This window comes from Rhea americana, unplaced genomic scaffold (genome assembly GCF_003343005.1).
Source record: "Rhea americana isolate MKP2758 unplaced genomic scaffold, rheAme1 scaffold_16, whole genome shotgun sequence".
NCBI lineage: Eukaryota > Metazoa > Chordata > Aves > Rheiformes > Rheidae > Rhea > Rhea americana.
In genome coordinates, this window is record NW_028185705.1 from 1,257,576 (window position 1) to 1,283,708 (window position 26,133).

Genomic DNA, 26,133 nt, shown 5'->3' on the forward strand with positions numbered 1-26,133 from the left:
TACTGCTGATTCACAATCTGCAATTAGAAGAGTGAAAATTGGGATATTTAATCTGGACTTTTTCTACTGAAGCTCTCAAGTCAAGAGCAGGGGCCAAGACAGTCTTTCTGCCTTGTTATGTGCTCTTATATCCAGGGCATCTTTTAATTCTACAGATTTGTATATTGTCATGTTAATATGTCTATGCTCTAAAGTAAACAAAAGCAGTTTTAATAAGTCTTTACAAGTGTTAGATAGTAAAATTCATAAAACTAACCTCCAACTTGCTATAGGCATTTTTTTTTTTTTTTTTTTTTTTTTTTTTTTTTAAGAACTCCTGAAGTTTGGAAGATGGGCAGAGGAAAGAAGAAACTCAACCATGGAGAGAGAAACACTTGCTTATTTTACACTTAGGAACTGTTGATAATGCTTAGCTGTCTATAAGACTGATCCGAACCTTAACTGCATTTTCATTTTACAGTCAACTACAATTTTGCTCAGAAATCACTGATTGAGAGAAACCAATAGTAGTTGAGTTCATTTGCCCCCAAAGACTTTCAGTCATTTAAAATTTATTCACCTATTAGTAAATTCATCTTGATTTCTACTACCCACACGACAGGATGCTATTTATGGTCTATTCTTTGCAAGAGAAGAGTTACTGTCTCTAGAATTCATAAGAAGTGCAATGAGCTCAACACTGTCCCTGCATTGCAGTATTCTTGCAAGCCTCTTTGTTTCCTACGTCTAGCCATTTACTTTTGCATTAATACTAAGGACCCAAACACCTCTCTCCTTCCCTCATCTGTTTCAATTTTTAAGTTGGGAAATGAGATATTTTCAGAAAATATAAAACGAAGAAAATACTGAGGAAGGAAAGGCAGAGTTCCTAAGGAAGCTTCCAACACATACCTCTGCTGCTAAGTAGTGTCCAGTAGCAAGATGTTTGAATCTAAAAAGGCTATTCCAGTATCCTGCGCCACCACGACAAGGATCATGCTGCACCACCTGTAAGGACAGAAAAGTCAGATTTTCACTACATACCAGTGACCTGCTTTTTCAAACACCATTGTATTTCACCTAAATTTAGGAGGAAACAGAATAAGAACCACCTTCAAAAAAACCTACAAGAACAATCACACACAAAAACCTTTCATGTGTGAATATCATACAGTATAGCAAATACTTTGAGCAGAACACCATTAATTCACCTTCAGAATTTAAGAACTTTGACGATCAGTTACTGCGTATCAGCCACCATTTGAGTACACTGGAAAAATCCAGCATAGTTGACCTCTGCCTAGGGAAGGACTAGCTCATCTCCAACTGCCTATACAGCATTTATTACAGCGTTACTGCACACAACACAGGCAGTTACCACAGGAGCCACCGATGCGTTGTAATGCATTAATGTTTCAAAGTCCCTAAATTACAGATAAGCTCTCAATCGAAATAGGCAAAAATCTGTACATAAAAACAGGTATTTCCCAGTATCTATCCACCATTACAATAACTATTATAGGTCTCACAGGCAGGACACACGGCAAACATTTAGATTTGTAGCAATATACAACAACTGTTTTAGCCTAATACCACCAATGTGGGGAGGGTATTTTAAGAAGCCTACAGCAGCCAACATGTTAATTGTTCTATTTAAAAGCCAGGTAAATAAAATACAGTCCAGGCAAACAACGCACAGAGACTAGCGAAGAGGTGTAATCTATCAGATAAAGATATGCACACTCATAATATTCAACATCAAAAATAGTGTGCTCAGTACACATAGCAGTTAGCTGAAATTATTAGTTGGTTTGGGGTTTTGGTGACCGGTGAGAAAATGACTTCATAGGTACTTCTCTGTCCCCTCTTCTTAATTGTCAAGAACCTGCATTTGAGAGCGATCTGTTGTGGCATTAGAAATCAGAACTAAGTTTCCATTTCTCAAAAAAAGAAAGCACAATAAGTAAAGGAATTCTAAGATTAAACTTCAAATGCAAGCAAGATTTGTACTTAAAAAAAGAAATTCAAGCATACAGTTTTTAAACAGAAACGGTATTGTTACTCCACAGCCACCCCCAAGCTTGGTTACCATTCTTACCTCTACTTCCCACAGTGCTTTTGAACTCGTTGCAGAAGTGGCTGACTGCCTCCCTGTAGTTCTCAGGAAGACGTGTTGCTTCTTCCTGTGCTCATCACAGGTCAGAAACTTCTCCTGCTCTGCATGAAACAATCTCACCACGTCCCCCTGTCAAAACCCAGATGGCATGATCAATACCGACCTTATGCATCCCTGCACAAGTCATAAGCAAGTCAAGTTTTGACTCTTACCCCTTTAAGAATATCATCTTTATTATCACTCCATTTCATGAAAAGAACTATTTTCCAACTTGTATTGCAATTCACAGAGTTCACCTAAAAGGAGAACTAAAACCATTAGCCATACAAAAATGTGCACACGGCCTGCATAAGATACTGCCACAAGCTACAATCTTACTTTTTACATGATTTTCAATAGAATACTGCAGTCCCTGTYGTATTACTCTAGAAGAAGAAAGCCRTTCCTGAACTCAGTCCCAAGAAAATAGAGTTGACTTCTTATAAAGTAGCTTACTGCACATCATTGTACCATGACTATCAGATTTGAAGAAAAGTATTATTTTTAGACAATCAAAAGAGATAAAACTTAAATCTTTGTCTAGGGCCCAAGATAKGAGAAGAGCCTAGTAGCTTTATTAAGGTGCTGAGTAACCAGATAACTGTTCTAAAACAAAAATAACCCATTAACACCGTAACGCAGAACTTTTTTCATAACACACAAGTTCTACCAGCTTAGCTGAAACAGATTTATACAGTTGTTGCAAACTCCTGTACTAGCACTTCAGTCTTTCTGCCTTTACCTCATTGCATCCAGGATTATCAACAAGCTGATGACTACTGGCATGAAGAGGCTGGCCAGCGTTGACAGGATTCAGTACTACTTTGTCTCCAATGACAACCTGTAGATAAGCACGGTATCAGACACAAACTTGCAGCCACAGAAAACTGTTTAATGAGAGTGAAAAGAAGAAATCTTCTTGCAGATTAGAGAGATACCAGTCTGAGCATGAAAACTGGAATTCTGATTGTTCCAGAATTCAGTTTACCATATTCAGTCATTCAGGAAGAAAAAGAGAGGCTCAAAAGAKAATCAGAGGCTTGGAGAAGGAACACAGCCTGCAACTCAAATGTTACTTTCCATACAGTTGTTTCATTGGTAAACATTTAACAAATAATTGCTAAAGCAAAAGGTCAGTCAAAAATCCTTCTCCTTCAAGACACCCCCRTTTGAAAAATCATTCTTGACCAGACTGGCGTAAGTCTCAAGACAAATGCACTTTATGATGGACAGTAAAGGTCCTGTGTTTTCCTTCTTCCAGAATGAAGTCTTCCTGAAAATAAATAAATAAAAGCTTTCTCTGTATTGACAGGAACTGCTCTTCTTAATAAAGTGTTTGCAGATCAGTGGGATTTGAAAGGGTTTAATGACCACTAAGGCTGCATTAATCTATGCTTTGGCTTTACCTATCTTGTGTGTAGAAAAGGAATAGTTGCACCAAAATACATGGGGCCAGTCTACTATATAAATTATTCCMTTTTGATCAAGTCCTCTGTGTTCAGGTGCCAGATATATGCCTGAGATATACCACAGAGCATACCAAATCTTGTGTTCTCTCCTAATTTTAGACAGTCTATCCAGGTACCTCAGATTAGTACAGAACAGATGAAAACATTAAAAGGTAATGCATTCAGTTCAGAACCAATTACTCTGAGCTTCCTCAAATAACAAAATCATTTAACCTCATTACCACCTCATTCCTCAAATATAAAATCATGATAGATTTTGATTCAAAATTTACAACACTAAAAACCAAGATGCCTTTTGTTCTAAATCCACTGAAGCAACTCAACACTTCCTACCACTTCAAAGTGGACAGGAATTCTGAAAGTCTACTGTAGTTAGGTACCTTATTCCTTCCAAGGTTAAAAATCATTCCTTGTTTCCAAAATACTAGTTACCATAGTAATGTTCCTTCCCCCTCATTACAGCATAGGGAAAAGGTTGTTGCTGCAGCAGCATACATTAAAAAATCTGTGCATTTCATTAATTGCAAAAAAAGAGCTCCTGAAACAGGTCTTGGGAAAGAAAAGAAAAGAAAAAAAAAAGATTACAGGAAAACAACAGCTTTTCTTAGCACTTACACTGTCCCCAATGGAGCGTAGCTTGTAGAATGGCTGTATGTAGAACCAGGAACCTTCATTCCCAGCTTCATCCAAGGTCACCCTCATAGCATTCTTCTCTAGCAGAGCTGGAAGCCTCTTATTTACTGTTAAGTATTTGTTACTTTTTAAATGAAGCAGCTAGAATAAGAATTAGAGTTCAGTTCTAAGAATGCTCATATTTCCTCCCCTCAATAGATATTGAGTACGCATAAAATATCCACAATAATACACAGAAATCATGATAAAAATTAAATGACTTTAAATGAATATTAAGGTGAGTTCAGGCACAATCCCACTCAGACTTCTTTCAGTATACATACAGTCCTACAGTATAAAAGATACTCAGTCATCCCTTCTCCAGCAGGGGGTAAACACATACAAAAACTCGTGYCACTGTCACAGACTGCTCAGAAATACAGGATCAAAAGTTGTAAAATATTACAAATTCAGTTTTCCCTGGTTGGGAAGGGAGTGGTGAGAAGTAAGGTTGCTCTCCATTTGCTTTGCTTTTCTGATTTGCTTAACAGGAAACCTTACTCTTCTTGGAAGACTGTTTTCAAAAAATCCTGTTCTCAGACCCTCTACCACATAACATCTCACACAGATCACACGCAATCAGCGTGCAAATGTAAGGTGTAAGAGGCCACATCCCAGGTCCCACTTCGTTCAATTCAAACSAAGAGCAGCTAGATTTCCAGTAAATTCTGCAAACAAGTACTATCACATAGACAGCAGCTTTTGAAAAATCTTTTGACTAATGAAATTATTACTCATAGAACACTTCTACCACAAGGAAAATACAGGCAAAAACCTAGCATTCTTCTTTGTTTTGAAGCCTGTAATCCTATCAGTCGAAAATGGATACTAYCATCTTTTTCATCATTTAGTTAAAAGTGGATATTCTGCCCCAAACATGTAACTCCCTGGGATCTAGTAAATTCTTGCTTAAGGGGACTGCAATTACTTACATAGTTTGATTCTTCTGATTTTGCCAGTTCACTATTTGGTATCTCAGTGCCTGACTGCATGAAATAACATCTGGAATTATAGTGTTCGGTATGTGCTATCTTCAAATGGTCAAGTACAAGACAGACATAGGAAAGAAACATTCCTGAAGAAAGCAACCACACGATGACCTCAAAAAAACAGTGCAACTTACCCATAATAATAAATAAATAAATAAATAAATAAATAAATAACTTTCCTCAATGTCCTCACAGTTCACAAATATAGTTCTTGCTTCACTGGATCACACTTCAGGACACTGTCAGACCACGCAAAGCTATGTGCTCTCATCTATGAATTTCCCAACTTCAAAGTCAAATTGAACAAAGGATTCTCAGCAAAATCCTATATAGCTTCAAAGATGCCCAGAACCTACCTGGATGACATTGCCATACTGGATAACTGTTCCTAGCAGTTTTCTGTTCTCAGTTTCATTCTGTTTCTTCTCCAAATCTGCTGCATGCTGAAATTAAAGGAAAACCATTCAATCACTAGCTRTTTTATAAACAGCATGGTCAAGCAMCCGAGATTCTGTAGAAGTATTTCACAGAACTAGAAAAACTGAAAATTTGAAGCTGTGTATCCAATTTCCTTCGAGTTTTGGGGGGAAACAGTGTACTGTTAGAAGATCCAACAGTTGAAGTATAGCAACAACACAGAAGCCATATTCTGACTTGAATCTGACAAATTTAATGAATAAAATATGAGATGAAAAGCTCTTATGAGAAGACAATCATGAAAGACAACAAAAGACCAATGCATGGAGGACGAAAGGGAAGAAAAACAATTCAAGCCAGGAAGTCTATTCTCCTTTCTTGTCCTAACTGTTGTGAGACAAATCTGAAGAACACAGGACAAAGTTTAATTACCACAAAGGAAGAGCCTTCTGTATACTGTAAGCTGAAGATGACAAAACTTCCTAACACTTTTTTTTTTTTTTTTTTTTTTTTTTTTTTTTTTTTTTTTTTTTTTTTTTTTTTTTTTTTTTTTTTTTTTTTTTTTTTTTTTTTTTTAAAGAAATTCTGCTAGGTAGAGTTTCTCCTGGCTCTTTCTCCAGGAGAACCAGGAATACAGCTACTCGTTTAAGCTCCAAAATATATTCAAAACTGCAATTCAGGACAATTTCCTTTTTATTACTGAAATAAAACATTATTTCTGCTCAAGTTCAAAATATTTTGTCAAGAAAAGACTTCTTAAAGTACTAGAAGCCTTCAACCAATAACAACGATCTAAGAGAAGACTTCCATGCTTGCACAGGGCTGGGCACCAAATTTATTCCAAAGAAAATTATCATATTTTTAGAGAATACACTAAGATTCTGGATACATTTCAAAAGCACATAACAAAACTGACAGCACTACCTGTGTCATTCAAGAAGTAGTAAGCATTTCCTCTGGCCACTAGATGTCAGCTTTTCAAACAGCATTGATTCCTGATACCAAAGACAGACAAGTGTCCCAGATTTTAAATCCCTTAAATGGCATTAACTTAAAATAACCTGACCTCAGCATTGAGCGCTCCACAGTAGATAATAAATTCCACCAGTAGACAAACAGAAGCCAAAAAAGGCAACTGATGATGAATACCTCTTGGATCACCATTTTCATTAGAAATTACATGCACTGATAAAGAAATCTAATCATGGGCAAAGGCAACAATTGCACTTATGTTTTGGGGCATAGTTGTTCCCTTCCTCCCTCCCCAACACACACTGTACACAACAGKTTTTTTTTAGTACATTCCATGCACCAATAAACAGAAAAGACGACAAATGTACCCTATAATTGGCAGAAAACGAAATTTTGATTTATGAATGATGTACATAGGAACAACTTCTTTTAAAGTCATGCAACAGCCCCAGGTCACCAAAGCCCTGATGTGGCACACATTCTAGCTTAGCTTTTATGGGAAAGTGATGTAGCTTAAACGATTTCCAAAAGAATTGTAAAGTAATCAAAATCTTTCATCAAATCAAGCTGTTCATTTGCATGGTAGCACATCTCTGTATAACCAGTCAGCTGTGTCTAAATATTGGAAAAGTCTAATCCTAATACTTCCAACAGAAGGCTCCCTTCATGAAATGGTAAAGTATTAGCCTGCAAGTCAGAAGAGGAAGCACAAGTCCCAAACACCTGAATTGGAATGTACTGGGGAAAGAGAAGACAGCTTTAAATGAAATTGTACCCAGCACAATTATAAGGCATYTTTCTTCAACATTATTTAGAACATATTTTTCCATAAAATACATATATATCTTGGGAGTGCAAACTGTCTTTTCCTCTCCTCTCCTTTATACACCAAAAAAGGCCAGAATCATCTGATACTTAAATCTTGAAACTACATTAGTGTTTTTTTTTTTTTTTTTTTTTTTTTTTAAATCATCATCATTAAAGGGACAGTAGAAATGAGGCACAAGTGAGGAACCTTCGTGCTACAGCCAGTATAAAAATAACTTTTTCCTTGCCAAGTTAATACTTCTAGCTTATAAAACTATGTTTTCAAAAGCAAAATGAGTCAACCGCTCAGTCTTTGTGAAACACAAGAGTAAGGCAGCCATATGGCAATCAGCAAATGGCACTCTCCTACAGGGCCCATTTTGTATTTCAGTCTACAATGAGCTTAACATAGGCTTTAGGAGACTAAAAATATTTAGAATTGTAATTTTGACATGAAGTACTTTAACTACGTAATTTTAAGATAAACATGTAGTTTATTTAACTCTAAAGTCAACAGATGGTATTTAAGTTACTTGGCTTTTTTTCTCCTCCTCCCCCCCCCCCTTTTTTTTTTAAGGAACTCTAAAAACAGCAATCAGCTTYCTTACTGGGTTTTCAACTGCTGAATGCCAACATTTTACCCGTAGAAATGCTAAAGATTGCAAGCTATTACAGGAGGAATTTTGTGGCCTTATAGTTACTCTGGGTCTAAACCCATAAACCCTTACATAGGTTAATAGCAAATTTGTACGAGGAACCCCAAAGCATCTATCAGACAAGTTGCTCAGAGGGTAGGTATCAGCACAGCGAGCTTCCATGACTTAGTGTGTTGAGATATGATCCCCAAGAATCGACCCTTCCACGTAGTTGTTTGAAGGGTCGTATTTTAATATTCTTACTACTCAAAACATACACACAGAGTACCAGCATAGTGCAGAATAATGACTAAAGCATAAATGGCCACCACAGAACTAACCCAGTATTGTACAGATCAGCAGCAGGACACACAGCCCCTCAACAATTGGTCATCAACCAGAGAACGTTCAGAGTTAGATCTCAGTGCATGTCTCAAAAGGATTTCTGTATGCTGATTTATATATAGTTTTTCAGTGTTCTCTGCTTAGGTGTGTAAAGTTTGCTAGATATACTTATTTTAAGCAATATGGGTGAGTGTCTTTATGATCAACAGCAGCTTAACCATTAATACTTACGTGCAGTTTATTGAGTAGCACTGCATCTGTTGTGCTGTTAGCTCCTGGTTTTGCCGCTTTCCAGAACTGCTTTTGAGCAGAGTACCGGTTCATAGGACATAGTTTAAACAGGCAATCTATAAAAACACATCGGGGGGAAAAAAAAATCATCATTATCTGCATTTCTATTGCTAAATTATCTGAACATTTCAGCAACAACGAAAGGATTATAAACAAATTCCACAGAGCTCTTGAGCAGACAAATGCTTTTTTGGACAATAGGAATGCTTCCCCATGAATGATAAAAACTTAACTGTTGCTGCCAAACTACTGATGCAAGAACAGAAAACTTAAAAGCAGTCTGTCCCTGTCAAAAGTCCTACCATATTAAAATGGTAATGCTTTTCARTGTTTTCCCAGGCCCTCCCCCGTTTTTTTTTAAACACATTTTCAACTTTTAGTTTTTAGTCCTTTAGCAGTAGCATTACTTCACGTAAATAGTATTAGGCTTACGAGATTTAGATTTTTCATCAAATCCTTTCTATTGCTGAAAATAAGGCAAAGATAATAAATAAAAAATAAAGCAAAGAAAATCAGAGATGCTCACATAATAAAAGTAGTGGCAGCAGAACAAAATACCCCAGAATAATACAATGAAAACACAAAGAGAGATGTTCAACACACAGCTCAGAGGTAACAGCAAATGCGTTAGGGTGTCAGCTTCTTTACTGAGTACATAGATGTTGTTTAACATTCTGCCTGGCAAAAGTCAGGAACGACAGCTGATCAGTCTTATTATAAATACATTTTTACATTAATGAGATGCTAACTTATCAGTAATGAAACTAAATTGGCTACATTTACTATTTTTCCCTCTTGCCTGTTGCTAAGCAACTGACAATGCAAAAATTAAATGAAGCTATTCAAAGGCAGTGCCTAAAGCAGCAGCTTAGAAGTTTAAACAAGGTGCCCAAAACCCAGACCAGCTGTTCCCTTTGGCAGTGGTGTAGATCCCTTTAGCATCTAACTGTATTACTAAATGTTCCTGATGTCCTCTTACAGGTGAGTACTGGAATTTGGGCAGCAGGAAGCTAAGGAGATACACTTTCTAAACAGTGAAAACAAAGTTTTTTAAACAACGAAAGCTATCTTTTCCCCTGCATAGGCACATATCAAACATACGTTAACTGGAAGGGAGCAAAACCCACAGTGAAGACRCGTCAGCTCAGCTCTGCCACAAGCTGGAGGCACTGTGGAGATGCAGCCCCACTTGGACAACCCCAATAACTTTACCTCCCTGTGCCCTTGCAGATGTACCCCTTCACACTTTTCATGCCTACTCTCTTCAGGAAAAATGCCATCTGCTCTTGTGCAGCTTGCCTGTCTAAGGCACATCAGCCAGCATCAAGCACCTTTGACAGAAGGGTAAAACTCTTCAGAACTAAAAATGCTTCCAATGTTGTGAAAAAATAGCAGCAGATTTTCACTTCRTCTTAGAGCAAACCACCAATTGCCAGACAGGCCAACAACACAGGCATCACTGCAAACCAGCTGCAGCATTTACCATGGTCTACCTAGCTGGCAGGCCCAGGCAGCTAGTAGAAGATGGGGTAAGGAGTTGGATATGGCACTGGGGACCTTTAARAGAATTGTACACACTGGGAAAGGAGCCAAAGGAAAGAGGGGAGTATAACTGTCCTTGCAGTTATAATCTCTCCTGTTGAGATTTCAGCACAGAAACTAGGACACAACTGCAGCAGCTGTCCAAAAAAGACAACAACATGAGGCGGCATGTGGAGCGCTGCAGCTGGCCTGGCCTTAGGGGACATGGGGCCTCACGAGTTCCCCTACCCCTGGAATAACTTCACAGGACAGCACAAACTGTCAGGTACCCCAAGCTGAAGGCAGCTATTTTTACAATGAAAAAAATGAGTATGTGAAAGAGGATCCAGCCACAAATGCCTTCACTTAGACACGACCGGTTCATAACTTCTGACCATACAAGAAAGTGGAAAACTCAGTGCGAACCACCCTTCTGAGGTACACTCTCTTAAAGACATCTTTCATTTGCATAAAGATGATTCATAGAGCTTGACAGTACAGAACAGGATTCAAAAAGCCACTGCAGACTGGCACTTTAAGCTAAGACTATGCATTATAAGCAACATATGACTTATAAAATTTTCTATTTTTGCTTAAGCCATCAGTTAACACAATGACAGCAATTAACACAGAACTGCATAGAAAAATTAATTGTATGCTAGATTTAGCCGCAGTGCAAGTGTACTTTTCTCCTGCCTTTTCAGCCAAGGAAGTTTTCAAGTCAAGTTTAACAGAATCTAAACAGATAACTGCAAGTATCCCCCTCTCTTCCCTGAAGTGTAAGGGAGAGGTGGAAAAATATTCGACCTTGACCAATGCAAGAAGGGAAAATGTTTTTCTCAGTTTTTCTTCTTAGTTTAAAAGCTACAAATCTAAAACAAACAATGAAAAGTACCCAACATTTGTTTTCTAATATTTGTTCTATGAAATCTATTTCTTAAGCGGCGGTGAAAGAGAGAAACTTAGCCCTATTTGTCATTCACCTTAAAATGACCACAGTCCTGGTTAGTACAGAATATATTTTACCTACCTAGGAATGGGATCAAACCCCAAGAGCTTTATGGTCAAAAGGTCTTTAGATCTCCAGATGCCATAGGTTTATACATTCACAAAAATCAACACACAAGTACATGCTAGTTGAGTATCACTGTGGTCTACAATACTTCTGCAATGCAAGTTGAACAAACGCAACCACAGATGACTGTGCAAAACAGCACAGATTACTCATCAGATACTATACTTCGGAAGGATGGGTCAATTTCTAACAGTTCCAAAATAAAGTCAGAGTAGTTAAGTAGCTCACTGACTTCACTGCAGTTGAAAAACACCACTGCCTACTCCGATCACAGAAATTAAGAATAATCATTCAGAAAGCTTTATCCATAGTGGAAGGTTTTCCTGATAAGCTCTTACTGCAAAGGAATCTCATCTTACTGTATACAGCTTGCTGAAATATTCATAGTACAAAACTATCCTTATCTGTGAAGGGATTAAAACTTTTTTTTTTTCAGATCTGCGTAATACATTGTAAAATAAAGGCATTCACATATTGAATAAGCAGAAAAAGCAAAATACTGGGTAACTGCTGATTAAGTGACAAAACACCATCATCAAGCCTCAACACTGAGCAAAGCAAAGATTCTGCAGGGTTTAAAAAACAGTGATTGTGAAACTGTGTACTTCCTCATGATGCACATGCACAAGGACGATGGATGAAGGTTATACGGACATCGTACATATGTAATTTCAGACCTCGCTGCGTAACGTTTCTTCCTTGTTTGGGTTATTAAGTGATGTTACTATGACAAGTCCACCCTCTATACATGAATACAGCTTCAGAAGGTGCTAAATGTTGCACTGCTGGTTTTCAAAGCTCTTAGCGGTGTCTTAGCCTTTTAGCCTGTGCTAGGTGACAGCTAGATACCAGCTACTATTGAAACTTTCCACCATCACTACTTTACAGTGCGATCAGCTCAGACCAGTTTTGACTTCTAATATGCAATTTAATCTGCCATTGGTGTGCTGTTCCCTACACTATCTGGAAGTACTCATAGTTTCCACCAGGCTTGTTGTATAGCATGCCACTCACTCATTTCTCAAAATCTCCCTTAGTGTAAGCTTTTAGAAGAGAATTTTCACCAATTCTTTTACAGTTTTAGAATTTATGCATCAAATATTTACTTAGCAACAAAACAGTGCCTTTTTTCTTTTTTAAACACAGACTTGGACACTAAAAAACAGCAAATAAGAAAAAAATTAAGAGTCTAGTAAGAAGTTATTCCTCCCTCAAAAAACAGCAATCTATAGAGATGAAGATACTTTTATATAAGCCACTTACAAAATCTGCTGAACATTTAACACCAACACAGCTGTTTCTTCGTTAYGCAATAAAAAAAACTCCTTTTTGTAGGGAATTTCCAAATTTAAAAGAAAATTGACAGGTCCCTATTAGAATTTAGCAGTTTCTCTTTAGGCTTTTCTATAGTCAGATACCTGCTATTTCCCCAACACCAAAGCCTGTTCACACTAGAAAATAGTATTAGGATCATTTTTTTTCAATACAAAAATAACAACAAAGAAAGACGTAACAGAGCCAACAATGGTGGATATATTGTAAATATTTAATAGAAGTTTTCAACTTTACGCTTATGAAGGTTTCATAGCTTTAGTACACTCAAAGATGGTAACACACCTCATGGATGAAGAGATCATTTATTTTGAGACAAAATGAAGGCCTCCTTTCCATAAAAGTAAAATGTTTTCATGCAGGAAACAGGCATACAGAATAATAAGAAAAGGCATATATTCAATCACAGATAAGTTTCAGCTTCTCAGAAGTCACTGGATTACCGCATGGTCTATTTCTATACTTGTTCCTTCCAAGTTTTAAAATGAATAGATGACAGYGAAAGAGGTTCAAAGAATACAGTACAAAAGAGGCTACAGAAATGTGTGGATTATTAATCATTCCTGAACTTCCATAAAGAGAAGAAAAGATAAACCTGATCCTACTGAAATTACTGTCTTTGTGATGAGAAGACATCCTTCATTTTCAATTTGCAGTGAACAAGCTTTTCTAGGAGGAGTACAGCAACTCATTTCAAAATACATATTTTGTCAGGATGCACTAGGTAAAAGCTTGACCTTCTTTCCCAGCAGAGCTCACTCCATCAGAGTTCAAGAAAAAAAAGCTAGAAAACAAACTTGAACTGTATACATTTAGCCCAGTGAAAGAGCACTGAAGTCAACTCTCTTAGTGTTTGCTAATAGTTCTGCCATACAACAACTAGGGAAAATTCAAATGTAGGCCAGAAAGGCATTTATATTGCAAGTTAAAAGATCTTATCACTGTTGCATGTCACTGTAAAGCTACTCAATCATTCAGCATTCATGCTCCAAATTAATTACATGACAAAACATATTAGAGGTTTCTGCTGCTCTCAAACCTGTTACTTCCCTTCCACATGCTGTTAAATATCTTTCCTGGCTCAAGGGCTTTCAATGACTTCCTTTGTAAAATAGCATAAAGGAAAAACAACCCTTGCAATGAACATTTCAATGGAGAGGCCTTGTGATCTACAACCTAAATGTATTTTTCTGTTGAAATACCCACCCTCCATTCGTATCTGCAAGATGTTAGGACAACCAACCACTTGCCATTGCACTCATTTGTACTTAGTTCTACCAATGCAAATCACTACTTATTTTTTTTTCAAGCTGTAACAACACAGGAAATAACATAATTGTTAGCAACTTAGAGCTGAGACATCACTAAACAATGAGAGGAGACTGCAACAGCAATTTCAGAGAAAAACAGTATGCATCTGAGAGCTGGACACTGAATATCAATAACTACTAAATCAATAGTCTTGTAATGTGTCATTCGTTTAAAAGCAATGGCTTTTTGAACACAAAACGAACGAGGGTACAACTTCACAGAACCCTCAGCGACTTCACAGTAACAACCCACAGCCATTGGTCTCCATTCTCCTCTTCAGAGAAAACTGAGCGAGAAACCTTTTTTCCAACAGGGAAGAGCAAGCACATAGTTCCAGCTTGCAGGAAAAAATAACAAACAAACAAACAAAMCACTTCATGAGATTKTATACCCGTTTCATACCCAAGATTAATCTAGAGAGTGAAAGCAAAGACAAGTGACAACATTTCAAGCGAAAATCCTCCAGAAGTCCTCAAGGCCACAATGGCAGCAAAGCACTCCAGAAGCCAAAGACTAACCTGAGAGAAATATCTTTAAGTAAACATTTTAGATATCAAAGAGTTCAGGATACAGCAGTGTGTGTTTGTTTTGCCACATGTAAACTCTTTGGTTGCCTTCAAAAAGGAATATGCTGCTAGAAAAGACAGAAATATTTAGATGTCAGAAATACAGGCAGTTCTAAAGGGGAACATCTGTAGGGAAGATCAGCTGTTCTTGGTCTCTGATATAAGCAAAGTTGATTGAAGGTGCATAGTGAAAACCAAGGCACAAGGAACAGCAACACAAGCAGAGGGAGGAAAAAAATTTGATCAATATAGCTAAAGCACATCCCATTTGACATCGAGGGCATCAGGCTAAAGAGTCCAAGATAACTGGCAGTCCAGCTGCAGTGGAGAAAGGGGACTGTGATGGACAGTACGTTCCTCAACTGACCACTGCAGAGAAATACAATACACCACAGCATGCTAAGTTGCCTCGTAGAAAATCATTCAGAACAGAGCAAATATACCAGAAATCCTTGAAAGGATTACAGGACAGTCCTATTTAAGGACAAAGGATAATTTAGACCAAAAGAAGCTATTTAAGTTAAGCCAAGAATAATCTCAAGGATCTGAGTCAGTTGGAACACCACCATGGTTCGTGGCCAATCAGAAACGCAAGCCAGAAAAACCTCTCAATGTTGAAGGAAAGAAAAAAGAAAAACAACACATAAAAATGAAAAACTAGAGAAGTTCACAACTACATATACCACTTTGACTCACTCCCTCATCTCAAGTAGGTTATTGATATCCATGAGCATTTTTACTGCTTTAGTTAGCTCATCTCAGTCTCTGGTCCAGCACAAAAAGAAATCTGGACAAGAGGCAAACCTCCAAGTCAAAAAGCCAACCCTCCTTGTCCCCTGTTCCCTCTTCTCTCCCCTAGGTTCTGAAAACTAAGTATTACATGCCACAAGGAGAAGCATTTATATTTTTTGATTTCAGCAACTCTAATGGACTTCAGCACTGCAGCAACATTTAACTGTTTTGGCTTCAGTCTTCGTCATAGCCTTGACACCTATATTCTTAACTCAGGAAGCCCTCCACTATCCTTGGTTTACCTCCCTTTCGATAGTTGCCATAAGGTCCATTGCAAGGTATCAAAACACAAGTGGGAGAACAGGACTCCTAGAAGACTCTCCATCAAAATATTCAGACCTTTTCAGTGTACACCTGCAGCATTTTATGCCAGTAATAAATTAAAGAATACTCATCTGCTAGCTGGATTTCATTTTATTTCTGCTGCTAGCCCCCTGAATTTTGTTTTCACATTTGCTTCTTGTCCCTGCTTTTCCGGAGCAAAGCTCCTGCTCCAAATGTGGCAACAGAAATCTTTGAGGAGGCTTCTGGTGGGTCAGAAGGTGAGGGTAGGAGGAGAAGCTCTCATACAGCCTGAGCACAGGAAGAGCACAAAATAGATCGAATTTCAACCACCATTTAAGAGTGTAAATGTGGARCAGCAGAGAGAGAGAACATGATTATGTTGTTAGATAGAAATAAAGTGACTGCACAGAATAAAAATTGTCTCTATTTAAGACTGTTTTGTGTATATGTCATTAGAAACAAACCACCATAGTTGCGGGTGGGGGGAAGATAAATTTTTCAGCTGTTCAACAAAATAACTTGATTTTTGTTCTTTAAATGCAATTTGGCTTTAAAAACACTTCATTACCAAAAAGCACCTGAAACACTGATTTTTCTTCTTTTGTTTTGCACTGCTTTGTATCTTCCCAATTTTTGGATCAACTTCCACAGATGTACCCACATGTCAGAATCATGGGACTGGAAGACCCTGAGAAAGCTTATTTAAAATTCACCCCTCCATCTCAGAGAAAGATTTAACTATGCCTGCTCCATTCTTGGCATATCTCCTAAAGCAATCTATTCCAGCACTCAAGTATTTCTATGCCTAACCTATTTAGTCATGCAATTTAAGCCCATTATTTCTTTCCCTCTCCTTAGGGTATGTAGAACAGAATTTCTTCCTTTCCCAGTCATCTACATAATTACAGACTTCTRCATCCCAGTCCCACAACTATTGCAGCACAAGACTAATCAACCTTGTTTCTGATCACTGCTCTTCTCTGGATTTTCTCTAGTAGACTTACATTTTTCTCGAACTATGAAGCATAAAACTAAACAAGATAGCCTTCCTGAGCCTCTGCCAGTGAGTAAAACTGGAAAAATTACTAAGCCTTTTAGGCAATGTTTCTCTCTCGCTCTCTCTCTTTTTTTTTTAATAAATTCCAAGAAAGAAATTGMATTTTAATAATGGCACAGCATTGACTCCTCCTATTCAAATTGCAAATCCTGTACTTCCTAAATCCTTTCCTACAGAAGTGCTGCCTAAGCCTACTGTTCTCCACCTTGTATTCAGTTAATAAAGCACAGTCTTTGCCATATGTCTCCACTGAACTGCAATGCCATTTTCAGACTATTCCACTATGCCACAAGTTTTCTTCCCCATAGAGCTCATGGAAGACCACCAACTGTGAAAAATGCAATTACCACTAGCACGGCAGCAGACAGCCAGTACTACACTGACAGTAGGACACAACATCCAGAAAGGTGCTTAGATTTCCAGTAAAACTGTTAACATAAATGGACCTGAGCAGCACAATTTGAGAGAGCATAGCAAAGTAAAGAAAATAAAAATGTAAAACACGGGTGGACGTGGCTTAATTATAGGGAACAATATCCTGGAGTTGAATGGAGCAAAGTCATGCTGCCAAGTAGCACTGTGCTCACACAGAATAATACCGCTGTCTCCATTCATTTTTTCAATCCAAAACTTTCCCTCATTCCTTTCTGTTCCTATCCTTGGCTTGAGCCTTTCACCTCACTTACTGAGGCCCTCTCCCTCTTATTTTAAACAGTCACCACCCCTTTGGCAGGGGACCACAGATGCTCTTGCTGCCTATCAAACAGTGCTGCTCATCCTGCCCAGATCTGCTCAGTGCATGCTGCTCCCCTTCTTGAGGCAGAGAGCTCAAGACACCAACAAATCAAGCAACTAATTAAAATTTGGCCGAGTCCTCTSTAATGTAGTCTTAGCACCAAAGGGTGTACTGTGTCATTTTAAAAGCAGATTTTATATTGAAAAGCTGTGAACGCAAGGGCTGCCAGATGTTGCCTCTGCCCAGATCAGCTGCATCAGCACGCTCGTGCCTTACAGCTGAGAATCAAACACTCCAAGCACTTGKAAAACCTGCAGTATTCCAGTTCCACAGCACTGAAGAGTTAAGCCATGCCACACTGCTCCTGAAACACAATCTACTGCTGTAGAGACCAAAAATGAAAGTGGAAAATAGTCTCTAAACCAGTAAAGCAGCCCCTTCCAGGAACAGCTCAAGAGCACTCCTTTACCAAATAAGGCAAGTGAAAGCTCAAAGCCAAAGAAGCAAACCCACATTGTATTAGGAAGTCAGACAGCTGGATAAGAGAAACGCAAATGCGCCAGTTACACTAAACCGGATTGCAAATGGGAAGAACAAATGTTCAGAAACCATGAACGGAAGCAGAGACTGCCAGCAGAGGCCTGAAGGCATTTATCCCAGCCTGCAGGAGCCTACATTACATTTTTATTGGATTTTTTTTTTTAATTTAAATACAATCCAATACCATCATTCTACATGGGCAACAGAATCACCACAGATTATGCTTGGAAAGAGAGGCTGATGGGGTGCTTGGCACTTCAGTTCAGTGAGCCTATAAAGTTAAAAAAAAACAAAACAGAAAATCTGAAAAAAAATCACCAAATCCTGCTGTATGAAACTGTCTACATGCTACTGGATAACGACAAGTATTAATGTAGAGTTACTGAAGAAAACATTGTTCATTTCTCAACTTCAAAAAAAAGAAGACTAAGCTGCTTTTACCCCCCTCCCCAATTTTTAGTATTGCATATCCCAATTATTTCAGCCTCCTCCACTACTTCATTTCCCTCCAGAAAGACAGGCTTACAACCTGCTTTGATCATCTATCTCCAAGGGATGTTTGATATAGGCTCAAAACATATGCCTTCTGCAGAAATAAATACTCTGTATTAATTTAATATCTATTTTTCAATGCATATGGCAGCTTCTCAGACCCTTAAGCTTATTGCAACAGATGATGTCCCTGGAGAATGGATTCTAACAGCTTGCGWTAGTAACACCCAGATCGCATGCAAAAATCAAAGACCTAAAACATATGAGTAAAGGAAAACATCAGTTCACTTCTGTACCTTATCTGTCCAACTATTACGCAGAACTACAGGTACTTTTGGGTACCACGATGTGGCATGGCAATGTTGCCTTATTTCCTTCAACCTCTGAGACAAAAGGAACCAAAAAACACCATTACACTAACACTATGGTGAGAACATGCAGGTACTAGACCGAGTGGTTTTTGTACCACCCTGCCACTGCGAGGCTGAAGGGGATTCTCTCTGCGCTATGCTCAGGTGCTCCACTTCTGCAAGGCTTTGCTCTTCAGCTCCCTGCCGGAGTCCCACTATGCCTGCAGTCAGCAAGGACGCACCTACCTGCGCATGCAGCTCTGAGCACTGCCAACTTCTTAAGCCAATTTGTCCTCAAGAACACAATATTTACCAGTCATCAAATTTCAAGGCCTGTTATTTGTTGTCTTCTCACAGAGTGAGTGAATCAACAGATCCATTTATTTCAATCCCCTCTTCTGCCAGCTGCAGAGAGATGAACAAATCTGCACATTAATGTGACATTTGACACAGCTGGGAGGTCTTCACAGCAATGCATAATTGACAGAAGACTGATTAGAACTTTACCTAGCTATCACTACCATTTAGACAAGGTTTTTTCCTTAATACTGTTTTAAATCAAAACGTGCTTTTCCAGGTTTTAATCACTCCTTGGGATGCAACTGTAGTGAAGCCTAAAGACCATAACAACAAAATTTCAAGGTATTTGCATCACCAAGGGAAGGAACACAAAAGACTCTGCCTCATCATTTGAGCTTCAAGGCATGATCATTGTATTACAGGGACACCGTACACACTCCCCTACCTGTACTTGTTTAAGAGTCTTGAGAAAATACGTTTAATCAAGCTGTTTCATGCTAAATCCCTTTTGAAAATTCCCCTTTCCATCAAGAACAAGAATTAGGCATTTTCTACATTTAAGTCATCTTTCAGCTGACATAATGAGAACATATCAATCAGTGCAGACAAAAACTGGATTCCAAAGTGACGGATGGGCTGGCGAGAGCTATTAATTAATGCCAGCTGCCTCACTATCTGAGCCCATCTTACAATCATATCAACAGAGTTAGCAAAGATGGTCATCTTGGATCATGAATACTATCTTTGAAAGTAGTCTCCAAAAAGTAATATACTTAATAGTTCATAGAAATGCGCTGAAGTCATCTTTTTACACTGTCTGCTCCTTTATCTCTCTCTCTTTTTTTTTTTAAACTTATCATTTGTAACAATTGTATTATAACTATTTCCTGGTTGATTTTGTCACGTTGTTCAGTCTCTACTTCCAGATCTACATCTAGTTTATCCCATTCTTTCAGATTAATTTTCTTTTTCTACACAAGATTGTGGCATTCAGAAAGAGCAGAGGCAACTGAAACCAAGCAGGTTACATCCAATAGAGATGATGCTATTGACTTCCAATTGTTATTCCGCAGAATATAGAAAACAGCAGTGCAGATGGATGAAATCTTTTGGCCAGGAATGCCAGGAGAGTCTGAGCTGACAACTCACTGTAAAGAAGGCAATCCCCCCCAAACATGCTCAGGGGTTCACAGGCAGCACCTCACACTGCAACTTGCATAAACACGATAGAGTATTTTAAAAAATTATTGTTGCCCTCTCCCACTTCCTGGTAAATTTAACAGAAGTTCACAAGAACTACATCAACAGTGACATTTGAACAGTATCATTTCACCCATTATTGTGCCAGTTGCTGTTTTCAACCACTAAAAAATGGCTTTTGGCACCAATAGCTAATAGAAAAGTAAATGCCACCATCTGATGCCAGCTCTCCTACTGAGAAGGTCTGAAACAATGCTTTCTAGATTTATGACTTCAGAAGAAAGTCTCAGTAATAAGAGTTAGCATTTCACTGTTGTACTCATTTGTAGACCCCCTTGGATTATTTTTACCCACAATAATTTTAGCATGTTTTGGGGGAAACAAGTACAACAGTCTTCTGAATCAAGAAATAACTATCATGCTTTTAAACTAGACATGGGTTAAGGAAGACGGAAGTTAAAATATTGCAAGTATTCTTGATACTAAAGATGCTCAAAAACTAGACTCCTCCTGAGAATGAGAAATAAAGGCTATTTCTGCAAATCATAAATGAAACAGACACTGATGCCATCCAAAGGCTTAATCACAGAAATTGCCAGCTATATTGATTAAATATCTGAACTTTATCCAAAGATAATTGAAGTAATTAGAGCCAATTCTCCCCTCAAAACACATGAGAATATATATGTTATGTGCTGAAACAGAAAACTAAGTGAGAGAAAGGTCAGTAAGTTACTTATCTATCATTAAATGTGCAGAATTCCCATATGCTTTTAGATCTGGATGAGTGTTTGGGACTTTCCTCACCAACTCACAATTTTAGTAAGTCACTCAAAATATGGATAAAGAAGTTAGTAGAAACACTGGCTTAAATTTATTTTCCTGCCATGCATCTAGTTTTTTCTTTTTTTTTAATGAATTTCAAGATACTAAGCATGTTGCTTTCCTGCCCTTTGAAAATACTCAAAAAGCCYGCTACTTTTCCATTCAAAGACATGAGCTGCACATGAAAAATATCCAGACACAAATCCTTTTTTTTTTTTTTTTAATCATTAAAGATCAGAGCACTAATGATATCAAACTAAATGAAGGTCTTTTTAAAGAAAGAGGGGTTGTGAGACTTAACCAAAAGATATTGGTCAGTATAAACTCRCATGAAGTGAATTACTTTTCTGTGATCTTTCACTGTCAAAGGAAGAGAGGACTGGGAAAGACCTTACGAGGCTGTGAGCTCCTTTGCACCCTCCAGCAGTGTGGCAGGAGGAGCACCTCCACACTGCGGTTTTCGGCCCTTGGACCAGGCAGTGGGTCACAAGCAGCCTACCGAAGGCAGCAGGAGTTCTGCACCCTCCTTAGGGCCACGCCAAGAGGACAGATGTGCATAAACCCACCACCCACAAACCCTCAGTTCTCATGACGGAGAACAATTGCTTAATTCTCTTCAAAAAAAAAAAAAAATTAAACTCCTTTCACATATCTTTCACATACGGGAGGAACTCCCACCTCTCAGTCTTACCTTCAGTCATATTTTCCAGTGTGATTTCTTGTGAATATCCAGTTTGCCTCTCTCTCTCTCTTAAAATGCACAGAGGCCAAAGATGATAATTTTCATCAGGGAAGCCCACATCTCAGAGCAATGTGGAATACTTACTTCCCTTGTGATGCATACAGCGCTTCTTTTAATAAGTTCCTGAACGAGATCACTTCCACCCTAGTCAGATGCTGTTGCAGCTGTGCGGCACTGCTGACTATCACAGCCTGTGATCCAGCGGAACATYTCAGGTCCTGCTCTGTGGTATTGCRGCATGTCAGCTCTCCCTCTTTTCCTACCTGTGCATTTGATTTCCTGTTCTCTCCCACACACTTGTCTTTCTCACATTCCTTCAGGTTAGGAAAACAACATCAAGAATGTAAAGATAAACTTTTACTTCTGATCCTGTCCCCAAAGTACTTGCAAACAGCTTTGCATCATGCACAACTAAAGTATTTTTCAATATTATTTAGTCATTAAAAAAAATGTTTCAATAGGCATTTCTCATTTAATGTCCACTATGGTATTTTCTGTCATCACCTCTGTTTTATATTTTGAATCTCACTAGGATGTTATAACAAACCATTTTGAGTTTACAGTTTCCACATCAGGAACTTTAGTAAGTTATGGTATAAAACAGAAGAATTGCTTGCCTCACACTAGAAACTCAGTGTCAGATGTTCATCACAGCAAATGCAACCCATTGCCAAAAAGACCAAAATGTTGAAGAATGACTAAATCTCTCAAACACATCTCCTATGAGATTATATGAAGTATAAAAAAGCATTTTTTTCCAGTTACTCTACATTTGCCAAACTTCCTATACACAAAAAAGTATTTCTTTCTTTTTTTGTTCAAAACTGCTTGGCATACCATGCTTGACTGCAGGCAATAGAACTAGAGTGCCTCATTTCCCCATTCACGTTAATTCTGATTAAAGCTCTGAATCTCAATCTGTATTAGCAGAAACGCTTTTGATTGCTGAAGCCATTTTAAGGTATGATTAACATATAAGACAGGAAGTTCTGCCTGAATATCTGAATTTCTTCCCTGTGAGAGTGACGGAGCACGGGACCAGGTTGCCCAGAGAGGTTATGGAGTCTCCTTCTCTGGAGATATTCAAAATCCACCTGGATGCAACCCTGCCTACCATGCTCTAGGTGACCCTGCTTGAACAGGGAGGTTGGACTAGATCTCCAGAGGTCCCTTCCAACCTCAACCATTCTGTGACCACATTTTTCAAAGGAAATATCAAGACTGAATGTGTAATGGTAGGTCATAGCACATGACTTGCCAGAGCAAGAACAGATTGAGAATTTTTCCATTCCATCCCCGAACTTGCACTTCTACAAACCTTACCAAATATTATGCTATTTTCATGCATATTATCTACAATTCTTTACAATAACATTTTTTGAAAATTGTCATCAGATGGCCCACACATCCAGACAACCTATGCTTGGGGACACAAATGATTACTGACATCAGAAAGTTTAAGTCTTCACTTAAGAGCAGCTATAGAAATATTAAGTAACTTCATAAACCCTAACCTTAGTGTAGAGAACAGGTTTTTCTCGTCAAACATCTCCATGCAGTACTTTTACTAACAATATCCTATATTATATAGTAGTATATAATATATATATATATATATAAATATAAAATAATACACTATATACTATACTAATACATCCAAATAACTGCCAAGTGGAAAGCCTTAAGCCATATGCTTGTTATGTATACAAATCAATTTATTTTTATGTGAAAAATATTTAAATGAAGACTGCTGACATATCCACCGTGCCATAAAAATGTAGGATTAGCATGGATCTTTCAGTTCCACAACAGAACACCCTTTTCCTCCTATTGAAATCTGATTAAACATCTATCTCCACTGGTCAAGATGCAAACAATCCCCATTTTGTCAGGTCTAGTAGACTTTTCACAAATCACTGGAAAATTGTAACAAATTGGATCTAAATGATTACAACACTTCATTTGACAGAGATACCAAGCACAAAGAACATCACACTGTCTCATCTTTCCTGCTTACAGTATCCAGAATTTCTGACCCCCTTCCTAATGCCACGAGCAGTTGAGGAAGACCGCATTGTACTCAGTCATCCTGATGGCTGACCACTCCACCCCATTTATAAAAGATAACAGGCACAGAAGCAATCAGAAGAGATCATGCAATTCTGATAGTGATGCCTAGAATAATTTCCACCACTCTGTCCTCCACTCCTCTGCTGTCAATTTGTTGCTCTGCAGGAATCTGATCAACAGAAAAATGCTTCCAAAGCTATGTTAAATCTTAGCTTCAAATAACAGATATACCCAAGCTGTATGGAAACTGCAGGCCATAGCAACACCTGACTTAAGTTCATGAAAAGGGACAAAAATATTTACATAGAGGCAAAGCAGCTGGCCAGATCACAAATATATTCCAAGTAAAGGTGTTTTAATTATCAGCAAGTTTATTAGGCTGGCTAACCTAAAAATTTCCAATGCAATGTGTAAAGAGTAATGAAATTGTACTGCATATGCTTTATGGGCCACATCATTAAGAAAGTAGTACTTGTGGAAGCAACACGTAAGGCTGTATGAGATTGCCAAGGCACTGTTGGCTAAAAACAAAGACCCGTGAGCTCCACCATGAATGTTCGATTCTGTGACCTCTTCTCTACCAAGCAATGCAGAAAAGGGATTGGCACCCCCGTTTTCCTCTTAGAAGATCCACCCCGTCGTAAGATGCCTTCAAAGCTCTTCCATAACAAATGCACACAACTTCTTACTGCAAGAAGTTCCTAACAGACTTCATGCATTTCTTTCCCATTATCCTCCTCCAGCCTTTCTCCCAGCATGGTCCTAAAGCAGCTGGTTCCTGCCTACTCCCACCCCACGCTCTCCCTCCATGGCAACACTTCTATGTACCAACAGGCAAACACAGAGAAAATGAATAAGATTATTTCGATGTCTCCTGTTCTAGCACTGAAATGACATTAGTAATACAGGATCATTGCAAAGTAACATGTCTACTTCAGCAATTAAGCCAGTTTTATCAAGAGATTAATTAGACTAACTCCATGTGAATCTAGAAAGCTCAACCTGAGAGCTGTTTGTGCCACAGACTCGTGAGTATATATAAAAAAAAAATCCACACAGGATATCACCTGATGAAACCCAATCTCAGACTAAAGAGGTTGTCCTGCAAGACTCTACCTCTAATGGAAGGGCTATTACAGATCTTTTATTTGGTTTAATCACCACAAATGCACATTCACTATCACCCATCACCCATTCACTAGAACCCTCAAGCTTCTGTCCACCAAACAAAGATAAAAGGATATATTGCAACTTTACCATGCTGCGGGATAGATACGTATTTTTTTTTTCCTGTATAATCTACTGGGGTTTTTTTTGTTTGTCTGTTTGTTTTTTTGGTATATGTTAGACAGGTTTTGCTCAAAAATTCCCTTTCATGCATCTGTAACTGTCTCTCACCAGGCCACCTAAGTCATTTGGCAAAACCTGTCTAGAACTAACTCTGTCCAAGCTACTAGCACTGTTCACAGACAAAGAGCTCGAGTCTGGATAACACAACAAGGCAGGTCTTGTCCTCAAGAACATGGAACAAAGACACAGAAGAATTATCTGAGCCCACAACAGCAGAGATGAGATATTCAAAGAGTGCTGATGCAAGGATGTTGATGGAATAATCCTAAAGGCACGGTATAACCAACACACAGATCTGAGGATGTTAAAGCACTGTAGGAGAAACTGTTCATTTCTTCAACTGAACTGATTCAGTCACAAAAAAATCCAAAGGACTTGTTTTCAATTCTTCAGCAAAGATCAGAATAATCCAGCATTATGCTGCTATAAACATTAAGTGCACTGTTTCTGGAGCAGTCACTTTCAAGCAGGGGAAAAAAACAAAAACAAGACAAGCTTACCTTTTGCAGTTGGAAAATAGTAAATATTTATAAATAAATATTTTTCTTTCTATTTATTAATATCAGGGTACTATGCCTCTACACATCTATAAAAATCTAAATATTTAAAATACATCTAAAATTAGCATAGAGCAAAAGTTACTTCCAATAAAGTATCCACCAATAGCAATCAACTTTGGAGGTGGAGAAAATATTAAGGCCTCCAACATGAACCCCGCAGTACCAGAACAGATATTCAAAGCAGCTGAGTCACTGTGGTTTTTTGAAATCAGCTTTTAACTATGACTTGAAGGAAAGTACATTAACTGACAGGCACTTCAAAATCTCTGAAGTATAAAAAAGTTGTGTGTTTTTTTTG

At 38.2% G+C, this 26,133-nt stretch overlaps 1 protein-coding gene across 4 annotated transcripts in view; it reads right to left on the bottom strand.

Moving 5' to 3' along the window:
- ITPR1 (inositol 1,4,5-trisphosphate receptor type 1) overlaps positions 1-26,133 on the bottom strand; it is a 188,037-nt gene that overhangs the window by 123,184 nt on the left and 38,720 nt on the right. For all 4 annotated transcript variants that reach the window (XR_014895240.1, XM_085300025.1, XM_085300026.1 and 1 more), the window contains exons 5-11: positions 8,672-8,787; positions 5,621-5,707; positions 4,219-4,377; positions 2,877-2,975; positions 2,308-2,391; positions 2,078-2,224; positions 892-987 (exon numbers count right to left, since the gene is read on the bottom strand). Coding sequence is in view for 3 of the 4 variants with exons in the window: in XM_085300025.1 (XP_085156151.1) it covers positions 892-987; positions 2,078-2,224; positions 2,308-2,391; positions 2,877-2,975; positions 4,219-4,377; positions 5,621-5,707; positions 8,672-8,787 (788 nt within the window). In the remaining variant the exon portion in view is untranslated. The remainder of the gene's footprint in view (positions 1-891; positions 988-2,077; positions 2,225-2,307; positions 2,392-2,876; positions 2,976-4,218; positions 4,378-5,620; positions 5,708-8,671; positions 8,788-26,133) is intronic.